The sequence below is a fragment of the Urocampus carinirostris genome, chromosome 1 (genome assembly GCF_059441175.1).
Source record: "Urocampus carinirostris isolate Australia breed hairy pipefish chromosome 1, RoL_Ucar_1.0, whole genome shotgun sequence".
Lineage (NCBI taxonomy): Eukaryota > Metazoa > Chordata > Actinopteri > Syngnathiformes > Syngnathidae > Urocampus > Urocampus carinirostris.
Window position 1 is genome coordinate 36,613,950 of NC_142349.1, and position 19,520 is coordinate 36,633,469.

The 19,520-nt window shown below is 38.0% G+C and overlaps 2 protein-coding genes and 1 long non-coding RNA gene across 4 annotated transcripts in view; 1 reads left to right on the forward strand and 2 right to left on the reverse strand.

Annotated features, from left to right (window-relative positions):
• The window catches only part of dynlt5 (dynein light chain Tctex-type family member 5), a 5,442-nt gene extending 1,012 nt beyond the window's left edge, over positions 1 to 4,430 (reverse strand). Inside the window, exons 1-2 of the mRNA XM_088337564.1 lie at positions 2,645 to 4,430; positions 2,476 to 2,555 (exon numbers count right to left, since the gene is read on the reverse strand). Coding sequence (XP_088193690.1) covers positions 2,476 to 2,555; positions 2,645 to 2,751 — 187 coding nt within the window. The 5' untranslated portion in view covers positions 2,752 to 4,430. The remainder of the gene's footprint in view (positions 1 to 2,475; positions 2,556 to 2,644) is intronic.
• The window catches only part of LOC148374530 (uncharacterized), a 36,193-nt gene extending 21,763 nt beyond the window's left edge, over positions 1 to 14,430 (forward strand). Inside the window, exons 2-3 of the long non-coding RNA XR_015850667.1 lie at positions 8,134 to 8,279; positions 12,948 to 14,430. This is a non-coding gene — a long non-coding RNA (uncharacterized LOC148374530). The remainder of the gene's footprint in view (positions 1 to 8,133; positions 8,280 to 12,947) is intronic.
• The window catches only part of LOC148374532 (SH3-containing GRB2-like protein 3-interacting protein 1), a 36,405-nt gene continuing 22,731 nt past the window's right edge, over positions 5,847 to 19,520 (reverse strand). The window contains exons 13-22 of one of the 2 annotated variants that reach the window (XM_088337537.1): positions 18,541 to 18,662; positions 15,568 to 15,718; positions 15,414 to 15,470; positions 14,911 to 15,022; positions 14,242 to 14,397; positions 13,165 to 13,297; positions 12,896 to 13,098; positions 10,708 to 10,772; positions 8,109 to 8,273; positions 5,847 to 8,037 (exon numbers count right to left, since the gene is read on the reverse strand). In XM_088337537.1, the coding sequence (XP_088193663.1) occupies positions 8,015 to 8,037; positions 8,109 to 8,273; positions 10,708 to 10,772; positions 12,896 to 13,098; positions 13,165 to 13,297; positions 14,242 to 14,397; positions 14,911 to 15,022; positions 15,414 to 15,470; positions 15,568 to 15,718; positions 18,541 to 18,662 (1,187 nt within the window). In that variant the 3' untranslated portion in view covers positions 5,847 to 8,014. The remainder of the gene's footprint in view (positions 8,038 to 8,108; positions 8,274 to 10,707; positions 10,773 to 12,895; positions 13,099 to 13,164; positions 13,298 to 14,241; positions 14,398 to 14,910; positions 15,023 to 15,413; positions 15,471 to 15,567; positions 15,719 to 18,540; positions 18,663 to 19,520) is intronic. The other variant, XM_088337529.1, reaches the window with a different exon arrangement.

A 19,520-nucleotide genomic window follows, 5' to 3' on the forward strand; every position in this document is an offset into this window, starting at 1 on the left:
GTTGTCTGTCTCTGAGTGCCCTGAGACTGGCTGGCAACCAGTTCAGGGTGTCCCTTTCCCACTGCCCGAAGATAGCTGGGATGGGCTCCAGCACCCCCGCGACCCTACTGAGGATAAGCGGTGCAGATGATGAATGGATGGATGGTTATATTTACATACATGCCAACCCTTTGGTATGAAAACGTGGTCGACATTATAGTGCAGTATTTTCACGCTCAAAACACAATCCGTCTCAAGAATTAAAAAAAACAAAAACAAAAATCGAATGTCATCGTTTGAGCGGTTTATTCACGCACAAAGATTTGGTTTTAAAATAAAGGAGTACTGTAGTAGATTGAAATACTAGTGTTGAGTCGAGATTATTTTCTTTAGATTTGATTTTTTAAAATGTAGTAGGGTGTGTTTAAGGTCTGAAAAGTGGTAGTCCAACATTTATAACAAAAGTAGTGTATGCATTTATTCAGTGTTAAAGATATTTGTCATTTCACTTCACCATTTTTGGATTTTGTTTTTTCTAAATCGCTTTGATGAAAATTATTAACACAATTGGTATGTAACATATTACTGTGCCTCACTCTGCAAATCACACAATTGTCTTGCCTTCCAACAGAGGGCGATAGTAAGACCATACCTCATTCCTAAACAATAACAATAGTAATGGCATTAGAAAGCTAACAGCAAGTAAACTCATACACTATTTTCTTTCCTGCTGCAAGGCCTTTCTTCCCAACGATTGATGCTTTTATCCCCCCAAAAAGCAGCGCATAGAATTAATGTATATGCTGAGGTAAGACAATTCACCGTTTTTTCTAGGCTACGGTTTATATAGTGCTTACTTGCTCTGTCAATGAAATAATAAACAGGATATAAGTTTGTTTGTGATTTTGACTGTGCCTCAACAGACTTGAACCTCAATGCATGTCACCGTTAAGCAGCCACATACAGTAATTACACATTGAATACTTTGTTTATCAACATTATTAGTAAAAATCATAATGATAATAATAATAATAACGGTCAACTTTTGACTATACTAATTTGCACATGTATTTCTGTAACTAGCTTGCCTGTCCCTTACTAACAATGTTAGGAGTAACCCTTCTTTTGTAGCGTGATCCGGAAACGCAGTTACAGTTCTGTGTAACAAGTACTGTAATGCATTATTAATATTTTTTTTAACTCAACTGTCGTTACAACATGTTGTGTTACTTTTTAAGAGCAGATCCCAGATCACAACGTTTTCTGTTATTTAACTGTTTATTCTTTGCTCTCGAAGTAGCAAACAATGCTGGCAGCACCAGCAACACAACTCTATATTGTCATGACCAGGACGGAATCAGGACCCAAATGGGTAGCGTTAACCACAAGTTTATTGACAGAAAGAGGAAGGGTAGCGCCCGCGATCCGATGCTCGCTGGACCCGGGAAGCAAGGCGCTCATGCAATCGGATTGTGATCGGAATACGGAAGTGGATCTTCCGTAGCGGGAGATGCCAGTGTCAAGGACGGAAAAACAGGTTGATAGCCGGGACAGGAGAGCAAAATTGTGGTTGGGATCAAAAAAACGGGTCGTAAGCCGGGACAGGAGAGAAAACGTAGTCGGAATCATAAACAGGTCGGAGCCAGAGAAAAACCGGGAGGTCAGGAGCGGACAGGTGGAAAAAACGGGTGCAAAAGCGGGACAGGCAGGAGCTAGGGTCAAAATGCTTGCCTTGTAACAACAGAGGTTCGCTGACGGACTGACAAACCTAGAGTGACAGGACTGGGATTAAAAAAGGACAGGGAACCAATCAGGTAGCCCGCAGCGGCTGGCGCCAAATGAGTGGGCACAGGTGATACTAATCAGTAATCGTGACATATATACGGAGGCGGGCGTGTTGATATGTACGTATAAAATCCAACTACAAGTTACGTGGCGCCATTTCAAGCACAAAGTACGAACACGCAATTTCTTCCTACTGATATTCTGATCTCCAATCTACTGTTTATACTCGCATCCAAGCCTCATGTAAAAATAAAATACTATAATCAGGGTGACAGTTTATATGCCCATCTTTTGTTGTGGGGCGTGGTTTTTAAAGGAAGTACAAAATCAATGGAACAAACGTGTGTACATTATTTAGGTTAAGAGTGCTGACATTTGGTCTTTTCATATGTAAAATTATCTTTGTAATACACCAGGCCTGGAGGAAAAAAATAGAAAATCCCTTAGACATTACCAAGAAATGGAGAAAGAAATCTTGGAAGTGGTCTGAAGACAGAAGACAAATTGGATATGGAGTGTCTTGGCTGTATTAGTTTGCAAGCTCTCAAAATTCCACAAGCCAAGAAATATGACAGGTTCATATGCACATGTTTGTCATTTCTTTTATTATGTGGCGATTTTTAAGCAGTTTTAAGCAGTTTTAAGGTGAGAGGAGCGTATTACATTTTGGGGGGATTTTTTTGTAATGTGAGGGTTTGAATGTGAATTTACCAAGCCGGTAAGTGTTTTCAAGTGTGACAACCATCCGTTCATCATGATGTTCCTCCATGCCGGATACGTTACTTAGAGAGCTGCAAGACAGTTGAAACATATTCAGTCAATTGCTAATAAGAGCAAGTATTTAAAAAAGGCTTTTGCAAAGAAAGTTAGGTCGACTCACTCCTTGTTTTTGCCAGCCGTGATTTTGACGACATGACTTGCCTCCGAAGGCACTCTGCTGGTCTTCTTGTCCTTTCGGACGGATTTATCTTTAACTGCCTCGGACATTCCTCCAAATAAAGAGCTCAAATCCCAAAGAAATCATACAGATAAATCAATAAGAGAGCACCCCTCCTACCCAAAACAAACGTGCTGAAGTTTCAGATCGCCACGTAAACATTCATGATCATTTGTGTGTGTGTAAATGGATGCGATTTTATCGAATCTGCTTTTAAAATGCCCTTCTAAACGGGTTCTTTTTTCAACAGGCGTTTTACAGTTAGCCGTCGTCATGGTAACTCGGGGGCGGAGTTTCATTCACGGAAGTTGGGTTTACAGTTTGTTTCATTGTTCAGGTTTCAGTTGAGTTTTTATTTTTACGAAATGAAAATTAGGCGTAGACGTTAAAAACTATCTGGGATTGATGACAATGAAAACAATTATAAAACATGTAAAATGCGTCATTACCGTAGGGCAGGGGTCGGGAACCTATGGCTCGCGAGCCATATATGGCTATGAGTATCTGTGGCTCAGAGACCAATTTGATTGCATGCAAATTTTCACCATTTCGTCCAAAACTTGAGCTACTAATCCCATACTGACACACGCAAAGCCAAACCAAAACTAAATTATAAAGTAACACTTCGCAGTATATATAGGGCACGTTTTTCACTACAATTTACAGTCAAGGTGTCACACAAAAAAGGGGGAAAAAAACTCGTTTTGGCTGTACAACGCTAAAGAATCCTTTATTTAAAAGTTCACTATATAATCTGTGTTCAGTGTTTAGATACTTTATGATGAATCCACAGAACTGTAAATACGCCAAAACACCGGAAGATAACTTAGTCATTTGATTGGGTGAGTGGGAGGGATGGGTGGAGCTATGCAAAAAGTACAAGCATTCCCTCCCATCTCTCGCCAAAGGTAAGCACATAAGGCTCCCTATTCTCAGAATGTTGTGACGTTTTTACAAAATAAATGCTTGCATCTGGTTTTGAAACCAATATGTATGAAAAAAAGGGTCAAAAGGAGTTTAACCGATCTTGAGTAATTGCAAGAAAGAGACAAGTTTAAAGTGGTCTGTTTGTTGAATTTGGGACAGGGGCTCTGGCATTATTCTCTTTTCATAATTTTTATCAAATCATCAAAAATAAATGTGCTGAAGACTAAGCTTTTGTCTGGGGCGCCGGTTTAGCAATTTAGTAAATTTGTCTCATAATATATGGTGTGGTTCTTTCCCAAAATAAAATTAATATTTTTTGCTTTTATGGCTCTTTGAGTCAAAAAGGTTCCCGACCCCTGCCGTAGGGGTTGGCAACTCAATGGCTAACTCCGCTTTTGCCCATCACATCTAGAAATCATATAAAGTTTGGATTTATTATGGGTGGGCTATTTGGATTCCTTAACCTCTTGGGGAGTAGGGGCACCATTCCCTGTGGTATGTCTTGGGCAAGTACAGCCTGGTGGCGCCCATCCCTCTCCAGGCCAACCTATATTCCCACCCGGTCTACCAGAATGACGAAGATGTAGTAAATGTACAGCAAAATGCGTCATTCATGCGCACACATTTTGAAAGTGTAAACTCGTTTTTCAGTTTTGTGAATTATTTTTTGTTTTGTTTTGTTTTTTTAATTGAATCTTTGAGTTTGCTGAATAATCCAATTGTCAAAGGGACATAATGTACTTAAAAATCTCCTCTTGGATTGAATTTTCCATGACAATTATTATTACATTTTTGTTTTATTGATTTATCATATTATTATTATTTACTTGTTCTTTTTCTATGTATTCCTTAGCACTTTGTGAATCCTTCATAATTGTTAACTTTGTGTTAATCCTTGATTTTTCCATGTCGATTTGGCTTGTAGTGATGCAACGTTCAATTAAAAATGTGAAAGAGCCATGTTGGAACAAAAAAAACATTTTTGGAGCAGCAAACCATTAAACAATTTATATATTATATATACACTCACTTTCTAGATTTATATTCATTGGAAAATATACAATGTCTGTGTCATGTTTGTCCTACAACAGAAACCATATCATTTTCCATTATCAAACTTTTTTTTTTAAAGTGCCAGTATGCCATGAGGGAGACCCAAAGAGCTATATTTTGAAATACTAAAAAAAAAAATACCAAAACATAATACTATGATATAAAAAAACTACCAGAAAAATATTACTACAAAAATACTACCACAAGAGGTTTACAACAGAAATACTGCAAATACTACAAATTGTCTCCTATGGAAACATAAAAAAAAATACTACAAAAATAAAACTACAGTAAAACTGTTCGACAAAAATACTACAGCGATACTACAGATATACAACACACATTCTTATATGGAAAAACTACAAAATCCAACAGAGAAGTTACAAAAATTAAAAAAATAACACTACAGTAATACTACAAAGATACTGTGCTAAAAAATACAAACTACTACGGAAATACTACATACATACAAAAAAAAATCTACTTTCAAATACAACAAAAGTAGGACAGAAATACCTAAAAATACTACATAAAAATGACTTCAGACATATTGCTAAAATAAAAATGCAGTAACGCTGCAAAAAGCTACAAAAATCCAACTTCAGAAACACTAAAAAGAACAAAAAAATAACTGAAAGTAATACTTCAAAAGTAAAAAAGAAATAAAGTGCTTAGAACAGGGACCTAATATACTATTTTGCTCTAATTGTGTTGTCTCAAACCAATTTGATTAAACTAATCTATTTCAAAAGAAGTGTAACACATGCGGCCCCTGACTCAACATAGTTGCCTACCCCTGGAGTAGAACATGGAATGAGTTGTAGTAGGTCTACAAATAATCAAGTAATAGGGGGCCCCAAATCTAATTCTGCTTAGGGCCCCATGAAGGTTTGGGCCAGTCCTGAGTGCACGATATCGTCTATTGCTTTTTATCGTCAAAAATTGGCATTGAATGGCTACTTTACAGATAGCCAACATAGTTTTTTTCAATTTAAATTGTGATTTCTGTTTAGCTGATCATTAAAAAAAAGTAAAGAAACAAGACCAAAATAATGGCCACCATTTCACACGCTGTTTCTATTGAACATATGCATTCAGCATGTTTTTCTTGAAAAAACTTAGAGATTGTAATAAATGACCATGCTAAACCATACAAACGTACAAATAACTTACAGTATTCTCTTTATTAGCCAAGTAAAACAGGTATTACATTTTACTTTGACTATTTCACATATTTCCAAATCTCCGGATGGGAAATGTACATCAAAGGTTTGCATATTCTCGGGATATTCAAAGACATACCTTCATTCAAAACATTGTGTTTTACGTGCTCCAAAATAAGGCAAGGAAAAGAAAACAGAAGCATTTGGAGTTGTCTGTTTTACTTTTCGGCTTTAACTAAGATTTAAAGCAAAAGTGCTAGATACGCAGTCCTATGTCAAAATTATAAACAATGACTGTGCGCTGAATTCATTGAAAAATACGTAAACCAGGATATTTCTCGAAATAAAGTCAAAACGAGGTTCCTATTTGACATGGAGAAGTATGACAATGAAAGAAAAGGTGAAGAGCACTGCAGACACTCTGCGGCATGGGCATTATGCACATATAGTAACACCTACTTTATATAGGTAAAAAACGCTCAAAGGAAACAAGAGATGAGTAAAAATGCTGTCCTTCCTCATGAGCTAGGCGCCTTATGACCTTAAGAAACGAACAAGCACAAACACATATCAATATTTCTAGAGAAATATTGGAAACATAGATCTTGATTTCATTTTTTGACACTTATCTCAGTATACATATTGCTATTAGAAGAAGAATTCAACAGACTCGACAAAGATGTATGGAGTATCTGGTAGACGATCCTCAGCGTTCAATATCTATCAAGCAGCATTACATTTTCCATAGACAATATTGCAACCTCCCTTTCCCATTGTATGGCACCACCCTTCAATCATAAGGCTCAATCAGAAAATGAACACGACAGGGGCATGGGGGGTCTTTCACTAGTCACACACAACCATGGTCCCACAATGTAGTGATTACTTGCAACCGTCTTTGTCCATGTAAGTTTTCCTTAAATAGAATTTTGGGAGATTGTGTATGACAACATATTTCCTTTTTGACTGTTTAAACATACAGATTCGAGAGTATTCCTTTCTTCTTTCTTTGATAGTAAAAGGCCAGTACATAGTTTTCATATGAATATTTTCATTTGAATTCACATTATTAGTGCAAAAACAGATGATGTTTTTGTTGTCTCGCTATCAAGGCTGCAGAATATTTTTTTTTTAAAAAAGCTCAGGAAATAAAACACTATTATTATTTTTCAATAATTAATGTAAATGAATATAATTTAATTGGAAAGTATTCTTTTGTATGATACATTTTGTACATTTTCCACCTTAAAGGGACGCAGTGTAATATTTGACCGTTGGATGTCGGTATACTGTGTTGCGCAACTGAAAACGAGTGTTAAAAAAGCACAAGTAAGAATCCAAACTATGGAGATTCAAAGGGACCAAACGTTTTTCTTTTGATTATTTTGCGCAGCCTTTTTGAGGTTTTCGGTGGACAATCATGACGGCGCCTTCTAGGTGAGGCTCATGTCATGTAAAATGAATACTACTCTTTTGACCTACGAGCATTTAAAAAAAAACACGTGTTTATGAAATAGTGTATTCTTGCCAAATATAAAAATCAATATAGTTTTTTTAACGAAGGATGCTTGTTTTTTTACCACTAGTAGGCGCTAATTTAGGGGTCCAAAACTCATTTGAGGCCCCTTAATGTAAAGGTTTAATGTAAATTATGGATTCATTTATGACTGCCTGATTGATTCACATTTAAACTAATTTTTGATGGGATTGTTTTTAGATCTTATTTATGTAAAAAATATGTGGGAGGAGCGGAATGTTTTTTTTATCAGAGTGTATTTGTAGTGGAAAAACAAGATTTTGCCCAACCGTACCCAGACCTTAGTTCTGGCACAGAATATAAGTCATTTGGGTTTGAGACCCTAACGCTAAATAATACACAGCGTCACTTTAAGATTGTGGTTATAATATAGAATCTCTTATCTTTTACAGTAAATACAATGACAAGAAAGTTACAGAAAACGAGAGAGGTTTTGCCCCCTATATGGATCCATTTTGGACTTCCCATAAATTGAGGTTTCATTCCTCAAGAGCTCAAAAGTGTTTCAAGAAACAAATGGAAATCTTTTGCATACAGCCAGCAGCCGTCGTTCCATTGATGGATGCTGTCATGTTCCAAAAATATGAAACCGAGGACCCCAACAGTTTTCCGTTCCTAGCATGTGTGAGTCCGCTAACTATCTGCCAAGTATTTTCCTGTGGAGCGAAAGAAGTTTTGATTCATTTTGTTTCGAGATGGAAACAAATGCGAGATGGTTCAAACTGACCTGCGGCAAATCTTTTCTTGATCAGGGACAGCCTGTATCCGGTCCCCAGCAGTCGGATGTCGCAACCGGACATGGTGCTCCCCTCACTGGTGAAGTGGACCACCAGCTGAGAGGGTTTGCAGGAACCCTGCGTCATCTGGAAGCGGCCCAGGAGAGCCCCCACCCCTGCAGGTAACAAATGATTATCAACCGCCAGAAAAGCCAGGGTGCCGAAAATGTTTTCCTTTGGCATATAACCGTGTGCCGTCTGTTCTGGACTACAAGTCGATCCGGAGTATAAGTCGCTCTAGCCAAAAATGCATGATAACAAAGATAAAACATAGATAAGTCACAGATGGAGTATAATTCCCATTTTTGGGGGAAATTGATTTGATAAAAAACACATACATGTTATCTTGAAAGGCGATTTAAATGAAAAACAGGCTGAATAAGTGCACGGTATACAGACGCTCCCCTACTTACGACTAGTCAACTTACGAAAAACGGTAGATTTTTTTCAGGATGTACAAAAATATCCAGACGTTGCTGTAAGTCAAATTTTTTATTGTACACCTTATTCCGAGTACCGGACAAGTAGCCTAACTCTTGAAGCGCATATTCCAAAAGAAAGTACACTTTATTTATGTTTATCGAGCATATTATTTTATGAAATGTTTATTTTTTTGTACAAAACAATACAAGTTACTCATACAAGCTTAAATCATACTTATGTAAACCTTAAACATACAAAATATAGCACTGAAGCAACTTATGGACAAGTTCAACTTACGAACGATCGTCCGGAACCTATCGATTGTAATTAGGGCAGCGTCTGTACTAACGTTACATGCCAGGTAATGTCAGTTCCAACGTAACATATTACGAGTTCATCAGATAACTCTAACATAAAGTACATGCTTTCCAAATTGTGAGCCTCATTGCAAATCACTAAATTTAATTAAATTTTTATTCCTCGTGTCACTTTTACTGGTAAACAACTCTCCCAACTCGGGAGGTAGACAATATGCCGCTTCTTCTTTCCGCCTCTACGCCCCTTATGTCAGACTCATAGTCAACTCCGCTTCTCGCTAACACTAAAAAAAATTCTGCTGCTCGATTACCGTGTTCAGCTGCATATTTCACAATTTGCTCTTTTCTGTGCCATTTTTGTTCAGCTATTCTCGGTGTTATGCCGAAAAATGTCTCCCCCACACCAAGGCAAAATTGAAATTATCAACACAGGCTTAGAACGCTCTTTTGCGGTTTATTGTAAAAATATCCTGTGAAATGATACACCGGTAATACAAATTTCAAACTTTTAATATTCACATATAAGTCGCACCAGAGCATAAGTCGCACCACTAGCAAAACTAAAAAAGAAACTGCTACTTCTACTATGAAAAATATGGTATATTAGTTTGTTTGTCTCTGTGTGTGTCTGTCCACCCAAGAAAAGAGTTTTGACCAACATCTTAAATAAGAAGTTTTTGGTTTCGGTTTTGCTGACTCAGCATTTTTGCACAGAAATATATTCTACTCTCCCATACCAGGATGCCATCGAATATCAACATAATTTTATATAAGCAGTCAGGTTGGTTACCATAGATGTGAAAACTGCCCCCAAAAAGCAGCATTTTCGGTTTTGCTGACTCACAGGTTTCGCAGAGTGACATTATTTTTTCTTCGCAAAGTTTTCTTTTATTTCTCCTTGGATTCTTTGCATCTTGAGGTTAATTTTTTCCAAACAATTTATATTTAGGGTAGGTGGATCCCTTAACCACTAGGTTGTAGGGCACTATTTCCTGTGGAGTCTCTTGGGCAAGTGTATGTAAGATCAAACATCAAACATTCCGGTTGTATCCAGCAACTCTGTTTGACCCTCACCTCCCTCATCACCCCCTCCCCCCCCGGAGGAAAACAAAGCCTACTTACAACAAAGTCAGTTAGTTCTTTGTTCCTTTATCTCTTTGTTTCCTTATCCTCACTGTAAATGTGGAACTGGAGTCGTCCAATTTCGTTGTCACAGCATATCCCATGTTGTAACAATGACAATAAAGGCATATTCTGTTCTATTCTATTCTATTCTATTCTATTCTATTCTATTCTATTCTATTCTATTCTATTCTAAGTACAGCCTAGTAGACAATCACATGTTTGGGCTGTTTAAGTCGCCATTTGGATTCAGTCTTACTCTTAGAGTTTTCCATTTTCATGTGCTAATGACTCTGCCCAAAAGGTACATGCCACCCAAAATGGTTTTGAGTCTCAACGTGGGTGAGGCTCTACTGGCGCACAAAAACAATTTAGTTTTAAGTCATCACGCACACTGAAGGTGCTAGATTCGCATCGACGGCATTTTAAAGGGGAGGCTGGAGCTCGGGAGGTAGAGCGCTGGACTTGAGACAGAGAGGTCGCAGGTTAGATTCTCGGCTCCTCCGGGATATATGTGTAAGTGTCCTTAGGCAAGCCACTAAACTTCTTGTAGCGCCGATAAGCAGGGCTATTGGTGTGTGAATAGGTAAGTGTGAAGTACATTGTAAAGCGCTTTGGGGGGTCTTCAGTGACTTGAAAAGCACTATATATATGCAGACCAATTAAAGGATACCAAAAAGTAACTTGCCTCCGTTTTCAGACCTGTTGGAAAGGCTGGGAATTTTCCACTGTATCATCTGCTGCTCTTGATTCCTTTAAATGAAACATTTTTTTCAAATTAACAATAAATATCGAAAGCGTTAGCATATGTTAAAAAAATGTATAATGGAGTCAGTGCTGTCCACTGATTAAAATATAAAATCCCAATTTATGAGGTTTTCTAAAGCTAAAGGTGGGCTGCGTAGTTTGAGGTGTCCTTAAAGAGTTGAAAGTTAAATATTTTCTCTATTAAGTATGTGAGTTCAAAGAGCCCTTATGCTTTATTTTGCATTGCCCCTATCTGCTTTCATCTTACTTTTATCAGGCCTGTTCGGGGTGGAACAAATGCCCAAAAAGATGAGAAAAGAAGAGGTTTTTTTAGCGCATCTAAGAAATGCCATTTACTTGCATGCAAATCATGTGTTACTGTGCCTCCATCTCCTGGCTTAGAGTCATGATTGCGGGCTTAAGTTTTCAAATTGCACGTCACACCTTTAACTAAAAGCTATTGTGCTATAAAACTGTGGAACAAATGTGTTCGATTATTTTATCCCAGTAGAATATGGCAACTTAAAGGAACACTGTGTAACAATTGACCACTAGATGTTGCTGTGTTGTATAGTGCAACCTAAAACGAGTGATACAAAGCACAAGGAAGAATACAAACTACGGAGGTTTAAAGTGACCTAACTGCGGCATTTTTCGTGTTATTTTGCCCGGCCTTAAGTAAGGTCTTTGTTTTTTTGGTAAACCCGTAGCAGCAAGATGTCCCCAAAAAATGTCAGCTCCCTTTAGGTGAGGTTCATGATATGTAAAATAAATGCACAATTTTAAACCCTTAAGTATTTTAAAAAATGCAAGTTTATATAGTAGTTAATTTATTTTTGTTAATCATTAAAATCAATGTATTTTTTTTTAATGAATTTTTTTTTTTACTTTTAGAAGGCCCTTAATAATATACACTGTCCCTCTTAATAAGAAGATTGTTTTTGTAAGTGGAAAAATACAAATGTTTACGTTCCTGGTATGGCGGGTTGCTAACGCCAAAGTGCATTCCTGTAGATCCTGAATGACTATAGGGTGCAAAAGTCAATAAAAAAAATAAATAAATAAAATGCCCAAAAAGGTTTTTTTTAAAGGTGAGGTGTGTCATTTGAAAACTTAAGGCTGCAATCAGGAGATGGCAGCGGATTAAGACATGCAAGTGCATGGCATTTCTTAAATGCGCTCAAATAAACTCTTCTTTTTTAATCTTTTTGGGGGTTTGTTCCACCCCGAACAGGTCTGATATAAGTAAGATAAAGGCAGATAGGTGCAATGCAAAAAAAAGCACAAGGGCTCTTTGAACTCAGTTGGGAACTTTCAAGACATACCTAACCTTCGTGGCATGCAGGTACATATTATGTACATTTTCATGCTTTTTGTTTTTTCAATCAAAGAGAGAGCATTGAAATGTAACGTTTATATGTGTATGGATATGTCTGATGCCTCTGAATGATGTTGGGGTCGGAAATAAAAAAAATATTTATAAATGGCAGTCATCACACTTTAGGCTCACGTTCAAATAATGTACACTGACATACATTGCGTCACCCATTGTGTCACGAGGGTTAATAGAGAAAATATTTAACTTTCAACTTTTTGAGGACATTTCAAAATAAGCACCCCACCTCTAAATATGTTTAAAAAAATAAATAAAAGTCTGACTTTTAAAACAACTAAGCCAAATTACATCTGCAAGGACCTTTTACACAGAGCTTGTAAAAATAAATCCTAACAAATCCACGGTGGGGCATTAGACAGAACTCTTTTTTTGTAAGAGAATAAAGACTTTTGTACTCCAAGAGTGAATTACGCACCACAAAAGAGTCAATACAGCGATTCTGTGACATGCTGTGGTACTCTTGTAAAGAATTACGAAGTATCATCAAATTGTCTCTTAGAGGCACAGCATGTTGAAAAGCAGAGAAATCTGCACAGTAGTGCCAAAGTCCTATATGAGCAATACGAGCCAAGAGCACGGTCCTGGAACGGATTAAGCTCGTATGGAGCGGTGGCACTTTATTCGAAAAAAACTGACAGCGTTGAAAGGAGGTTGCATTCATGCCATTAATAACCAGTTTGCCTGACACCACCGATTGTAACAATAAAATAATCCAAGGGTTGCAAGGCCTCACCAGCTGGCAGGTGGAACCATGACTTGAAATTTGCCTATTTCTCCATCCACAGGAACAAGGAAATGGACGTTGTGGAGCGGCGCCGGGGATGCCATTGCGTCCGCGTTGTATTTGTAATCAATTCTTAGGTCCGTGTTGTCGGCATCGCCACGCCAACTCACAGCGAGATTGAGAGGAGTGGATTGGATCCCGTCGGCTGACACCTGGGACCGACCCAGAAACGAGGGTTTTGCAGATGGACGGCAGGATGGACTGATGTGAAAACATACCTGATATTTGATCATATCCACATTGTAGTATGTTGCCTGGGGCTTCTGCTCAGCCACTTTCTTAAGATGGCTCATTAAGTTTTGCATATCCACCCAGAATTCCTTGGTGTCTACGCTGTCTGTTGGGGAATCACTGAAACGATAAGAAGAGTTTATGTCATTTGGGATTTTGTGAAAAAACAATAGCAGCCAAATGTACACTACCGTTCAAAAGGTTGTGGTCAACCAGACAATTTAGTTTTTCCGCATGAAATAGTGACACTTTTATGTATATAATGAAGTGTTCAATCCTTATGTTCTTTTGTCCATATTAATATCTTCCTTTTGTTAGCCAGTCTAAAATATGGCTTTTTCCTCTGCCAGTCCTCCTTGAGTCCAGCATTTTAGAGACGCTGCCTCTCTGTAGATATTGACACAGGTGTTTTGCGGTTAGTATTTGAGGAAGCTGTTGAGAAGCTAAAACGCATCTATTTTTCAAATTAGAGACAGTAATTTACTTGTCCTCTTGCTTGATTGTACTTCCCACTTCTCTTTCTACTCTGGTTGGAGCCTGCTTGTGCTGTTCTCTAAAGGGAGTAGTACACACCGTTGTAGGGCATCTTGAGTTTCTTAGTACTTTCACTCATGGAATAGACTTCATTTCTTAGAAAAATAATACACACGAAAGTTCTCTTTTTCTGGCCATTCTGAAAGTTAAATCACACCCAGAAATGTGATGCTCTAGATACTACATAGGTCAGTTTTATTGCTTCCTTTACCAGCTAAATTGTTTCTAGCTGTGCTAACATTATAATAATCTATTTGCCTTGTACTGCAATTATAGAATACAATGTACTATTAGGACGCTGGAGTGCTGGTTGCTGGAAATGGGCCTTTATACACCGATATTGCATTAAAAAACAGACATTTGCGGCCAAATTAGTAGTTTACCACGTTAATGATGTATGAGGTGTATTTCTGATTAGTTCAATATTATTTTCATTGAAAAAAAAACTGTGCTTTTACTTAAAAAAAGGACATTTCGGAACCCCCATTATGTTTTGAACAGTAGTTTATGTGCATTTCTTATCTTCGTACCAGCGCAAGAGCTGTGGATTGGGGTGGACGTGCTCCAGTCGAGTATAGTTGTTGATGCTAAAGATGAGAACAGGTTGAGATGGGTGGTTGGCAAAATGCCTGGTGATACCTGCCGGAAAGGAGAGCACGAGTTCCCCTGTGATCTTCACCACACATCTGAAAAAACAGTAAAAAGAAATATGATGGTCAGTCTGTTAGCCTCGTTTAGATTGTTGTAATGCCCTGCTTTCTGGTCTAAGCAATGACAAAATTCAGCAGCACGTGTATTTACTGAGGTTGGGGGATCGGGGAAGGAATCACTTATATCCATTTTAATATCACTGCATTGGCTTCCCGCGCATTGCAGGGTTGATGTAAAGATGCTTTTAGTAGATTTTAAATGTCTTAACGGTCTTATCAGTGATTTGCTTTTATTATATCTGGCAGTGGTTTGTTAACTGTTCCTAGGGTGAGGACCAAAACATATGGTAAAGCAGCATTCCGCTTCTTTGGCCCTCGCCTATGTAGCTGCCTGCCGGAGGACATCAGGTCTACAATGACCTTATGATGTCAACTAAATTATAAACTCACGAGATAAGTACAAATGTCTTGCCCAGTTTTAGGAAACCATAAAACGGTGACCAGAAACTGATTGTAGCAACATTCTTGTGTAAGTGTAAGCTGGCCTACTTGCTGGGGTCGGCGCCTTTGAAATAGGCGTTGATGGTTTCTGTGAAGGCAGCTGCCACTGGCAGAGTGTCCTGGGGTCCCATCGTAAGTGGACTAGGCCCTCTTGAACATCCTAAACAGACAAACGCAGACAGGAATACATTAATCCATGTTGAGTATATTCCAGTCCAGTCAGAACAAAAGCTGAACATGCGGTTATACTGCCATTGCAGTTCTAAGGCACAATCAGTTTGAAGCAAGATGTGGGATGGGATGAGTATTGATGAGAAGTTTAAAGCTGAAGCATTGACATGACTACAGTTTCTATTTAACAAAGCGGCACATTTCAACTCAGATCAAACGGTGTCCCGTCAATTGGCAGTGACTTAAAAAAAATTTTTTGTTGATTTTATTTGTCAAACAAGTAAGGTGTCATATTTACCACCATTTCAAACGGCGCTGCTTGGTGGAAGCGCATCTAAAGGTAGCTGTCGCAAACATATACAAACCCTGACTCGACTCACCCTCTAAAGCAAAATAAAATCTGCCGTGGTGAAACCAGACCACAGGCCATGTGGCCTCTGAGTGAGTAGACACAGGAGGAAACATCAATGAAGAAAAACACAACAGTTATGAAAGAAAATAAGGTAAGCACACACAATCAAGGCGAGTGTGTACCTGTATTGGAAAGATTGAGGTCCCTTCCCAAAGTCGGTGTGGACGCCGCGCTCTGTGACGTCAAGGAGGAGATGGAGGAAGAGCTCTCCGCTTGAGCCAGCGGTGCGAAAGGTGGAGGGCTTCCAGATACTGGAGGACTGAAGGACCGAGTCTGGAAGAAGTACATACGCTCTTAGAAATATTTTGGGTCAAAAACGTTCTAATTTGGGTCAGGAGGAAATTGCTCCACTGTGATATCTTGCTTTAGATTTGTGGGTTGTTTTGCACACAAAAAACACAACTTTTTAATGGGAGAATTGACATCTGGATACTTAGACATCTGTTGTGGAGTACCACAGGGTTCGGTCCTGGGTCCAAAGCAGACATGGGACCAAGTCACACATGTGCAAGTCTCAAGTAAGTCTCAAGTCTTCACCTTCAAGTCCCAAGTAAGTCCCAAGTATTTTTTTCTTGGGCAAGTCAAGTCACAAGTCAAGTCCCGAGTCTTAGATTGCCAAGTCCAAGTCAAGTCACAAGTCATAAAAACAGCGACTCGAGTCGACTCGAGTCCAAGTCACTAAGTCTCAAGTCCCCATGTCTGGTCCAAAGCTATTCAATTTATGTATTAATGATATTTTTAATGTTTCAAAACCAGCTATAACTTGAGGGGATGTAGTATCTTCAAGATCCAACCGGTGAGAACCCCCAGGAAAAGTATGTGAGTGTCTGTATGTGGAGTGAAATTTTAAAACAAATTACAGGCTGAGCTCATTGTCCAAATATTCAACGGTTCAAATCCAGATGCAGAAAAAAGATATTGTCAAAGTACAGGGAGAATGAAACGGGTGTCTGAATGATATAACAAATGGATGGTTTAAGCAACTAATTAACTTAGTTAATATTATTAACATTATTATATTTTTCATCAGCATAACTGTTATTAACTGTCATTATCACTATTGTACTTATTATTGTCAATATTAGTGGTGTCTGAATGTTATTTAGTTATTAGTAGCATCATAGAGTTATTCAATGGGTAAAACTAATTAATATGGTATTATTTTTACTATTATTATGATGATTATTAGAACTGTTATGGGACGATTATTGGTATCATTATTAGTACAATCGGTATTCAAATGCATTTAGTGAGGAGGAGACTTATACAGTACAGTCAATAGATTGGTCAAGCTAATAATTAAGCATGTTATTATTACTAGCTATTATCATGAACATTATTTTTTTTATTCTTGTTATTATTATTTTCATTATCAACTATATGACTATTCTTATTGTTAATGTTGAACGTTGTTATTGCTATTATAGTGCTGTTACCATTATTATTATGCACATTCATCACAATCTGGATCTATATTTATAAAAAGCCAAAGAGGTGAAAAAGTATGTTGGTGATGATGGTAAACAATCGCAATAGACTGTGAAAGAAAAAATTCTAAGCATGGAAAAATGGTTATTTACATCTGATTTATTGACTTTTTTAAAGAATTTTGTTGCTGCTAAATGTTACTGCACTATGTTTCATTGCACAATTGTTACGATGCATTACCTTGTAAATGTTTCACCTATTCTGACATTCTTTTGATGTTACTGTTATTCTTTGTTATGTGTTTATCCTGGAATTCCATGTCAAATCTTGTTCTAAACAACGTTCACTACGTTGTTATCAATGACAATAAAGACAATTCTAATCTTAACCTAGTTTTTCTTAAACGATTTGGGTTGATTAAAAACAAATAAATAAATGAATGGTCGTAATAAACTTGTAATTTTGGTGGAATTCCTGAAAGCTATTTTCTTTTTTCTATACAGGCCCAAACAGTTGGGTAGCGTTTTACAAAAGAAAAGAAAAAAGCCTGCCCGAAAACAGTCATTTTGACCTTAATACTTAAAGTGAAATTCGTATACTTAGAACAGCCGAAAGAATTGTGATATATTTGAGAAAATAAAAAAACAGAAAGGAAAGTAAGTCAAAATTGTTTTTTGTTAACCCCAAAAATTTTAATTAATTTTGAACTACCTTGAATATTTGCTAATGCACGGCGGCGCAGTGGTTAGCGCTTGTGCGGCACAGTTCATGTCATGGGAACCTGTCGTGGGTTCAAATCCAGCTCCAGACTTCCTGTGCGGAGTTTGTATGTTCTCCCCGTGCTTGCGTGGGTTTCCTCCGGGCACTCCGGTTTCCTCCCGCGTTCCAAAAACATGCATTTCAGGTGAATTGGCCGGTCCAAATTGTCCCTAGGTGTGAATGAGCGAATGAGTTGTCTGTCCCTGTGTGCCCTGCAACTGTCTGGCAACCAGTTCAGGGTGTCCCCTGCCCACTGCCCGGGGATGGCTGGGATGGGCTCCAGCCCCCCGCGACCCTAATGAGGATAAGCGGTACGGCTGATGAGATGAGATGAGACAAATAAAATTCACAAACACAAAATTTTTTGTGTCGTATTGTCTAAAACAAGCCCAAAATGTGGGTAGTCCAAATCATGTTGTTTGAAATCATGGGCCATAGTAGAAAAACATTAAAAATAATTGGCTTTTAAAAAAAAAATCTAAGACCCCAAAAATGAAATTCTGTTGTAAACACCCCAAAATAATTTACTTTGTTTATAGATACCCTAAAAATTGGATGCTATTCTACGAAACAGCTACCCAAAAACCAAATGGACAAAAATTGAATTTTGTTGCCTTAAATCCCTTATACAACTCCCAAGAGTGATCATTGTGTCGAATAGAAACGAAAAAAAATGCTTAACAGCCCCCCCCAAAAAACATTTTTTAAAACAACACTCAAAAAAAGTGTTAAAAAGACGTTATTTTGTACAAAAACAACCCAGAATGATAAGTGGCTCGATCCAAGGAGCCGATTGGTCCACTTTTGACCTCAGTAATTTGTTGATGTTATATTTACAGGACCAATGCAAAATACATTCATGGAAAGCATCAAGTAGGCCGTTTTTCATGCCTCTATGTTACACATACCAAGTCCGAGATTGGTTTCCCAGGGGGCAACTTGGGCCTGGAGGAAGGTCGCGGGGGAGGAGGAGGAGGGACCGGACTGCCTCGAGACTGTGGCGTGGCAGAGCGGGCTGGCGAAGACGGGCCTGAGGCACATACGCGTGTTTGACGTTAGCGCTTTTATGTTATTCACTTCTGTCCGCATTACAACTTTTCCTGTTGGGTCCTTGTAAGCAAAAACACGTTCTTAAAGATAGGAGAGACAGGTGTCATTATGGATATATGGAATATGATTAAAAGGTTCTATGTATTCAGTGTCAAAGTTCTTTCAAGGGTTTGAACACCTTTTTGATGGTCAAATTCAAGCACTTTCTAAGGACTTTCAAAGCCAATTTCTCCAGTACCATTCAAAGACAAAATATGTTGTGAATCGTGTATTTTGCAGAGCCACAAATCTATCTGTGGTTTACATACGCTATTTCTAATCTTGTGTACGCATTTATTAAGACATATGATTTTTAGATCTTAAGTTAATTGCGAATATATTTGTTTTTGAGACGAATCTCTCCGCATATGCAGTAGGTGTTGGGTACAAAAGCTTACATTTTCAGTTGCAGGAAGTTCTTCCCATTACAATTTACCCCTGGGAAATGCTACCTTCGATTTTTGCATCGCCAATTATGAATGTCCATAACTGATAGGCAATCTTTGCACTAATACACATGCAATGGCAAACCGAGGCCACCAGAGAGCAGTGTTCTAGGCATCTACAAGCACTTTACCCAAAATTCAAGCACTTTTAAATCCTTGAAAACACAGCGTTAATATTTTCAAGCATTTTTGGCACCGATACAAACCCCGTCTTTCTCTTTAATAATTTAAGATTTTTGATTTTTTTAATGGATTTTATCTATAACAACGAGTGTGTAAAATATCACTGTGCTGAGTGTCTAAAGATGCAGAGTGAGGCATGCAATTCTCTTGCGTCATCGCAGAGGGCGATA